We start from the raw sequence: 9443 nt of genomic DNA, 5'->3' as shown, positions 1-9443 counted from the left end.
TAGTGTATGTGTATAACATTAGGTACCATATATTGTTATATATTATGATTTAAATTACATTGCAATCTATCTTGACGCCTAACTTGAAATAAAATTATTATTAGATACACAGAGAGGGATATCCTACTTGTAAAAGCTCAAAAGAGCTTTATTAAGATCTCCTTGCCAAGAAATGTTAACGTTAATTATGATAAAGACGAATAAAGGTTGTTGTTGTTGTTGTTGTTCACGTACATTTGCCTGCTGTTCTCTACAATTTAAACAACCACGTTGAAAGGTTAAATTCAATTTTTTGTAGAGACGGTTACGTTACGTTACTCTCTCTGAATTTACAATCCCTCCCCTCCCCCCCCACCCCCCGAATTCGGGCTCTGGCCATTCAGTAACATAAGTTCAAGAAGTACTGGTACAGCCGCCCCTCCCTTCAATAAAAGTAGTTAGGGAGGAGAGGGGAGGGATCGGCTGTATACAGAGAGGTTTTCACTCACACCCGACTGTTGTCGTTGTCATTTTAAGCTGCAAGGGCTTCTCATTGGTGCTGCAATAATTCATTTAAATCGCTGTGATATACAATTGTTACCATTAAGTTACAATCCGCTGACCATACACACTAAGATATCGTCTTTTTGCAGTACACGTGACCTCTGATCACGCCGTTCGTCCCATGTACCTGACGATCGAGGCGATTTTGAGGGCAGAGGACTAGAATAACTTTTATAAGTGGATAACGTGGTTCGAAAAGTCTTTCTGTTCACAACACGTCTGCCTCCGAAACGAAAGCTATCATCGTTTGACTTAGCAGAGCACAACATCCTCACGTATGCATTCCTAAATTCCGGAAAGTTTTGTCCGTACAGTATAGGATTGAAGAGCGAATTACTGTATTGGAGCAGTTTAACTGCAAATACTGAATGCGCGGGTAAAACAGCCAGGTTCCCGCCTGCAAACTGCACTAAACCCAACGTAAAGAACGGGAGCCAGCCAATCAAAAACAGGCCTATCATGATGGCGATGGTCTTGGCCGCTCTTATGTCTCTTCTGAGCTTCGTATTTTGGTGAAGTTTGGACGTTTTGCGTTTAATTGTGAACAGAGTTATTCCTTGGGCTACGAAGATCAAGCTGAGTGGCAGGAAGAAGCAGAGGCAAATGACAGACATGTTGTATAACCGCTTCGTAATTTTGTTTCCAGGTACAGAGAGGCCCGAGACGAGAGTAGCGCTAAACCATGTTAGGAAGATGATCACTGAATATTTCCTTCTTGAGTAGGAGCGATGCCTGAGCGGCCGAACAATAGCACACAGTCTGTCCCAACTCAATGCCATAAGATGTAAGATGGAACCCACCCCTCCGAGTATCTCGAAGACGTACCATGCTTCTATGACAGTTTTGTACCACGCAGAGTCACGATCCTGTTCTTTGTGGACAAGTACAAGCCAGCCAGGTACAGATACAAGACCCACGAGCAAGTCCGCCAATGCAAGACTTGTTATGAGATAGTTTGTACGCGTGCGCAAGTTGGCGTTCTTGACGAAGGAAGCGATGACAAGTGCGTTTGCAAATATAATGGCCAAAGCAATTAAGCTGTGAAGTAGTGTCCAGATTATGAGAGGACCTACCCCAATTGATTGGTAATAGAGTGAGCTGTCCGTTCCATTCTTCTTGATACCTGGCAAGATTAAAATTGGTAAACGTTTAATAAACTGTCGCTTATAAGCCTGGTACTAATAATCACTGCTCCCCTAGTTATAGGCCCATCGACCTGTAATTAAAGCAAGCGTTTCCGTGCGGTTCCGGAGTAGAGAACGAGGAACGAGAGACCAAGACCGCGCAAAGTCCATTTTTCGCGCGGTGAAAACCAAAAATCCCGCTCCACGGTCTTTCTTTGCTCCGAAACCAAACGGAAACGCTTGCTACGCAGGTTACAGTGAATACTAATCGTATTTTGATGAGAACTGCTATAGCTTTCTTCAAAGTGCTTTTTCTATTTCCGTTATGAGCCCACTTGGATATAAGCCCCTCTGTTTATAAGCATTCCTAAACCCCTTACGAAGATGTATAAGTCCAGGACTTGTAAGCGGCAGTTTACGGTATTTGGTAGAAAACCGAGTTTTCAGATCGAATCATTGCTCGCTTCATACCACATTTCAACATCACAGAGGCTGCTTAGGTTACGCATAAACTAAGTATCCTTCATGATTTTTCTCATTAGATAATCTGCTTTATTAAAAACTGAATCATCGATTGGCTTAGCCATCATTGCATATAACATAACATAAACTCGCTTTATTTATACTCGAATTTTAGAGTGGCTAACAAGCTAATATCTTCGAGCTGACACTACATGTAAATAATATAGAAATATATATAGACATTAAATGCATTATAAGAAATAATAATAAAATAATATTAATAATAATAAGCACATAGAAAATATATATATATATTATTTACCATTTACAGTTTTAAGTTTAAGTATGTCAGGCAAAAAGAATCTATATGAAGGTAACATCCTGTATTTGGGTCTTAAAGTCTGCGAAAAAACTGGTACTAAAAAAGTGCGGCAGTGCATTCCACCGCTTAGCTGAAAAGTAAGAAAAGGAGTTCTACGGAGCTGGAGCTGAAAAGTAAGAAAAGGAGCTGAAAAGTAAGAAAAGGAGTTCTACGGAGTTCTTCTTCTTCTTCTTCTTCTCTAAGGAGTTCTTCAGCGTTCTACCTGCGCCACCATCCATATGCATATAATACTTAACAATTATTCTACTCGCGCTTGTTGGATATGAGATGATTATAGCCAACTCGGCGCTACGCGCCTCATTGGTTAACTACCATCTCATATCCAACGCGCACTCGTGGAATAATTGTTAAGTATTATATGCATATGGATGGTGGCGCAGGTAGAACGCTGAAACAAGTGGCTCATGTAACACAAGACAAAGTGTCTCATCTCATATCCAGATTTCAAGAAGTTGGGAGGCGCACAGTCGGCTGAGGTTGAAGAAAGTCGATAGCCAAAACTTTCTTCTCTTAATTTTTAACAAGATTAAGAATCCACTGTTTGTGACTGTCTATGTCTGCCCAGGTAGACATTCTTCATTTTTCTATACGTTGTCCTCTGTTTTTATTGGAATATTTGTACTTCTTTCCTACCTTACTTGCTTGTCAATAGGATATAACGCAGCTGAAAAACTAATATATATCTTCTTTTGCTCCTTAACTTACGGAACAAAAAAAGGAAAACCTTTTAGTTATGAAGCAGCTGCCCAAGCTAAGTTAAGGTTTAATTAGAGCTCGTTTATTATGGAACTTATAATGTATTTTGATATTCGGATAAGAACGACGTTGAGTCATTATTTTCACAAAAATGTGCACAAAAAGGAAACGTTTATAGAAGTAAACTGATTATCGCAGGCGTTCCACCGAGTGAAAGATAAATTGGCAAACGCGATAATTCACCTTTTGAGCTGTATGTATGGGCCATGCAGTTATTAAAAAGGAGTTCCTAGTAGCCCATGTTTAAAAACCGCTTTTTATTAATACCACTTTCAGTTTGCCCACGCTTTTATCTATAAACACCATTTAAAATCGTGAACAATTTCAATAAACCATTATAGCGTAGGCTGGAAAAGCACTTACTTTTTTTTTAACTAACCCACTAAGAAAGAAATCTAGAGGGCCAATTATTTCTTCAACCGTGGCCTAAGTTAGATTTAGTTTAAATAACCGACGCTATGAATTTATCATGCATGCAGTATTTTCTTTTTCATATGTCACTTAAAGACATTTAAAAGGACACCTATCTTATTCAGGATTTTTCATTTGAATAACAAATATTATCTCAAAGGTTCGAGTAATCTAGTACGTATTATCATATCTACTTATTGATATATTAATGCTAATTTCTTGTGTTTAGTGGCGTTCTGTTCAGCTCAGTTAATCTAAGAACGTAAAAAATCAGTTCTTTATTAGATAACAGCATTATTCTTACCAATCCCAGGAAAAGAGCAACTCAAATAATAGTTTCTAGTCTAAACATACAGTCTGATCCATGCGAATGCTATTGAAACTCAATGATAATTTTTGTCTGGTAAAGTTATTATAAATTTGTTCGTATTGTTTTTGACTTTATGGCTCTTTTCTTATTGTCTTTTACCTGTAAACTTCATTACATCATGCTCGCTACACAATACAGATAACTAACAAATGAGGAGCATATTTCACGCGATAAATCCGTGACAGTATTTGATCGACACTAGCCTTCAACCAACTTCAGACTTCATTTAATGCTATGACCTACCAGGGAAAGTTGTCTGATTGTCCATGGCTCCTTTACCGGTCTCGGAGTAGAGTCTTTAATACTGAATATTTCTTTCTGAAAATAGTAGAACAATATTGCTATCATAACCAAAGCGTTGCTCTTACTAACTTAAACTTGAAATTTATATGATTTTGCTGGGCCGGACCAGATTTCAATAGATAGGGTCGTCGCTCCAATGTTGTTATGTCCACCATTCTCTCAACTTCAGGAGATAGGATTAGTTAGGCTCGAGAGGAGACAGAGGTCCTCTAACTTCACGTCTAAAATAGGGATATCTGTGAGCTATTATAACATGAAACTATGAAAAAAGTGAGAGAAAGGTAAATGTGCATGAACGCATGAACTAAATATATTTTAAATAAAAAAATCTCGCTTAAAATTGGCTGTTACTATACCATCACGACTATATAAAATTTCTGATGCAACTAGCTAAAAAGATTATCTGTGGGAAGGCAAAACTTATAAACGTGAAACGTTTAAGCGAAACATACAATTAAAGAAAAGGGAGTTTACAAACCTAACTTTGAAAAACCATACTAGCGAAGACAGAATTCTGTGCTGCTTTGTTGCGATCTGTTAACGTTTCTAATCTTCAGTGGCGATAGCACCGTGAATGCGTTGTGGGGCTTATCGTCTTTTGTTTTGTTGTTTTGTAAGCAGATAATTAGTACTTCGCTCATTAGCAAAGTCAAATTTTCTTTTCCGCTGTACAGCTTTGAGTTTGGCGCAAAATGCCGCTGTTACTTGAGAAGGAACGGTACTAATTTAGATCGTCCGAAGGGGCGGGCACAGGAGCGAAGTACATGTCTTGTAAAGCACTCTCACATCGATCCGTGAATCAAACGTCCTCATAAAACAACTTTTAACTGTTTTTTATGGAGGCAAAGCATTACACACGTCAAGAGAGATGAAATCCACTTGAAGAGATGTTACAAAACGAATTGAACAAACACATCAGCTTAGGAGACGGAAGACCTCTGCTCTCTAATTATCGCGAAAAACAATTTAATGACAAGTAAGGCAGTCTCTGAGGAAGTACGCTTTTAATTTACTGATACGTCCTTTTAATGTTTACAGTCTTCAGTTATGTCATTTTCTGTCTTAATAACTTAGAAATTTCGGCAGCGTGGCTATTGTTCCAGTTACAAATTTAGCAATAAAACTGAATAAAAAAAGTTAAACAGCAAACATTCATGATTCCCATTTAAACTTTTACTGAGATTCTCGATTCAAAATCCAAAATAATCCAAAGCGGGACAATTTCACCGTCAAAGGTTTTCTTTCCTGTTTTTAATGATCCGAATCTTGATTCAATCGAATATTTCCTGTTCAATTAACAATGTATTTTTTCCTTTTTGGAGACGAAATTGATAAGCAGGACCAGAAGCATATATAACCCTGTCACGGGTCAGCTTATGCTCACTTTCAAGCGTTTGCACAGAGATAAAAGCGCCGCGTCCCTTTTCTCCCAGCCTTACTGATTATAAGAATAGATCGATAGTTGCCGAGAGTCGAAAAATATGTATGACGAACGAAAGGATTTGAATATACTCCTATCAAAGGGATTGAAGTAATAAGGTTGATTTGACATTTCTTCCGATTTGTGCCAAATAAGTTTCATGCTAATTGCCAAACGCATTGGTAAGCGAGATGTTATGTTCAATTCCTTTATTTTAAGGAAGTAATTTTGTTTTGAAAATTTTAAAGACAACAATGAAACGGGAAAAAACCCAGGGAGCATTACTCAACACGTGAAAACCAGCAATTTGGAGGCACTAAAATTAAAATGCATTACTCATAATTATTCATGTTAGGAAAGGATCTTTATTAATTTTATGTGCTTGTACTTCGCGAATGGAAAAAGAGCGATACAGACAGATTTAAGAGGCATAAAAGCATCACAACTCATGAATCAAACCTGTCTTGCAACACTGATTAGGCTGTTGCAGTTTTCGAAAAATTGTTGCAAAAAGCAGAGGGGAGTTCTACTCTTTGAAACAAAATCTGTACATGTTGCGCGTTTTACCGGCCATAGCCTGCGTAGCTGGCGGTATTGTGTGGGTGCGAGATTAAAGTTTTGGCGGCGGAGCCGTGTTCCAAAAAAAGACCAAAAAAAGGGAGTGGGGACGAGGCTGTTGAAATACCGCCTGCCAGAAAACCCCGGTATTTTGAATAGTCCGCACACCAGTGTGCGGGGAAACGGATTGGTCGAGGGCCATACATATGTCAATCATGTTAGATGAGCCTTCGCATATATTTCCCAATTTAGGGAGCAGATGTTAAACTGAAAAAGACGTACATGTAAAGTGATTGTGATTGTGATTTCCGCTTTAAAAAGAGCATAATTGATGACCAAATTGCCGAAATGGCGTCTTTAAACTTCACAGTGCTGAAATTGTCTTTATTTAGCCGTAAGAAACAAAGGTCAAAGAAAATTAAAACACTACACAACTGCATCTGAGATCAAATCCTATCAGGAATACCTGCAGAAGAATAAACCACCGGAAATGGTTACTCAGTATGCATGTAACAAACCAGCTTCATGACCTTTTAATGTTAAGCCTGGTGTTGCAAAAAAATATTTACTCAGTCAAAGTTTAGAATGATACATGCACTGTGTAGTGCTAGTAACCTTCGCGCGAGAGCCGAGAAAATAAAAAAACTTCTGTTCAAGCAAACTCACAAGGTCACGTTTCACATTTTCACGAGCTTAGGAGTCGTGTTTAGCCTGTCAACGCTTATTTTTAAACTGTCTCGCGCGAAAATAATCGGAAGTTTCAAATTGCAGGTTTCTCTTTGCCTGGCTGATTTAATTGCGATCAGCTAAGGTGACAAAAATGGGCGGCATTCGAAAAATCATGGTTCTCTGGCAGGCGGTATTTCTCGCGGCTTCGCCGCTCGTGACGGCTCCGTCGTCAAATCTCACTCGACTATATTACAACGGCTCCGCCGCCAAATCTCACTCGACTACTACACAATACCGCCAGCTACGCAGGCTATACCGGCCAAGGCAAACGTCAGTTTGGCAGCAAGTGACCAAACTCCCATTGTGTATGGCGTGACTCCCGCGTAATTTTGTGCGATGTTTGAACATGGGTGGTAAAACGCACAATACTCGAGAAAGAAAACGGGAGCAAGAGACTGTCTCCCAACCCGAGTGTGACTAATTTGAGTCTCAGGGCGTGATGCTATCTTTCAACGGTAACGCGGAGTTCAAGCCAAGGTTCTGTCGATGACCTTTACCATTAAACTTAGAAGTGTTGGTGGCTTCAGGTTGCAGAGATTTGCGACCTTTCATTCCTTTCTGTCATTTCTGTTATTCGCTCTCGGTGCAAAGGCGTCTTGAAGCAAGATAACGAAGGGAAAGGAGAACTATCGTGTGTTACCTAGGCGGAATTTGGAGGCGATTGGAGCAGTTGGAGCGAATTTACGGCAGTTTTCCTTCGATGGATCAGTCGGGTCGCTTCGCTGGAGTGCCCAACCTTGGTAAACCTTTATAGAGAGAGAAAACCGTTCACATAAAAATCCATAAAACGGCCATAAATCGGCCCATAGACCACACAGGAGAGACGTAACACACATTTTAAGTAAGGTAAGCTGTTTTTTATTGAAATCCTTTCATTTTCGTAGGTTACAGAAACGATAGGTTTCTTTCCATACAAATCCTTATATTTCGAATGTTACGCAACTACTCACACTCGGGGTGAGAGACAGTCTCTTGCTCCAAAGAAATCAACGCGAGAAATAGACTGTCTCCCACCCCGGGTGTGAGTAATTTGAGTCTCAGGCTGTGTCGCTATCTTTCAACGGTAACGCGGAGTTCAAGCCAAGGTTCTGTCGATGGCTTCAGACAGGAAAGGTTGCAGAGTTGGCGACCTTTCATCTGTTTGACTCGCTCTCGATGAAAATGCGTCTTGAAGCAAGATCACGAATGGAAAGCGGCAGAACTACCGTGTATTACCTAGGCGGAATTTGGAGGCGATTGGAGCCGTTAGAGCGAATTTACCCCGGCCGTTTTCCTTCGGTAGATCCGTCGGGCCGCTGGAGACAGGAGAGATGCAACACACATTTTAGCTAAGGTAAGCTGTTTTTTTATTGAAATCCTTTCATTTTCCTAGGTTATAGAAACGATAGGTTTTTTCCTCAAACAAATTCTTATATTTAGAATGTTACGCAACAAAGCCGATGCTCGCCGATGCTCGTATTTTGAGCTTGGGCTACCTGTGGTTTTGTAAAGAATAAAATATGAATTTGGCACTTTAGCCTCCGAGCGTACTCAAGTAAAGCTGCAAGACGATCGTCCATGCTTTCTTTGAGACCACCCACAATATTGACGACCAACCGGTGAAAGAATAACGAGGCTGCTGACATTGTTGCAAGTTTGCTGGACTTCCTCTTACAAAACACTGGAAAAGTAATAATAGGGAGCTTTAGCATCGACGACCGCGGCGGCAAAGAAAACGTCACTGGAGATGATTTCTTGGGGACCGCACTTAAGTTTAGAAAGACAAAGAAAAATTCGTCGTTGCTTGTTTACGTCAGTCCATAAAGCGTAAAATTAGGCATTATCACGTCGTAGTCGTGCAGTGCAGGCAAGGAAATTTATTGAAGCTCCCTAATGTCTTGCACGACGCGCGCCGGCGAAGTTGTGTTATGCAAGCTCTGTTTGTATTGCAATTTTACCACCGGAATAAAAAAAATAAAATCCATCGTTTAATTACATGCCACGGCTTTAAAAATGGCCGTAAAGACGAGCAGTGTAGTCAAACAGGTGATGTAATTTTTTGGAGTTTAATACCGCTGGCTGTATACACTCTTTTCGGATCCGTAGGAAAGAAACGCTTTGGATCATGTATCCCGAGTATCCGGTTTTAGATAAGAGATACAAAGACTACAAAGAATTCAGCTTTGACATGATCATGAATCATTATTGGATCAACATTCCGTTTTCGGATTAAAGTAAATAAATGAAATATCCGTTTTCGGCCGCTTAAAATCTGAAATTGGGATTTTGTAAAAAGTAACGAATCTTAGATGTTCTTTAATATTCATTTCCCTCTCGGTTTTGTCAGCATCTTAATTGATGCGACTTCGTCAGACCTCTGCCCGTCTATCTGAACGCCATCCAATA

General features: G+C 39.8%; 1 protein-coding gene across 1 annotated transcript; it reads right to left on the bottom strand.

Annotated features, from left to right (window-relative positions):
* Positions 1 to 430: 430 nt before the first annotated feature.
* LOC140953376 (beta-1 adrenergic receptor-like) lies at positions 431 to 2729 on the bottom strand. Its single transcript, XM_073402860.1, has 2 exons — positions 2714 to 2729; positions 431 to 1666 (listed from the first exon to the last, which is right to left on the bottom strand). Exons 1-2 carry the CDS (start codon positions 2727 to 2729, stop codon positions 588 to 590), a joined length of 1095 nt encoding a protein of 364 aa, XP_073258961.1. The 3' UTR covers positions 431 to 587.
* Positions 2730 to 9443: the final 6714 nt, after the last annotated feature.

This window comes from Porites lutea, chromosome 11, assembly GCF_958299795.1.
Source record: "Porites lutea chromosome 11, jaPorLute2.1, whole genome shotgun sequence".
Lineage (NCBI taxonomy): Eukaryota > Metazoa > Cnidaria > Anthozoa > Scleractinia > Poritidae > Porites > Porites lutea.
Note: the sequence above shows the minus strand (reverse complement) of the source record. Positions and strands in the feature narration are given on the sequence as shown.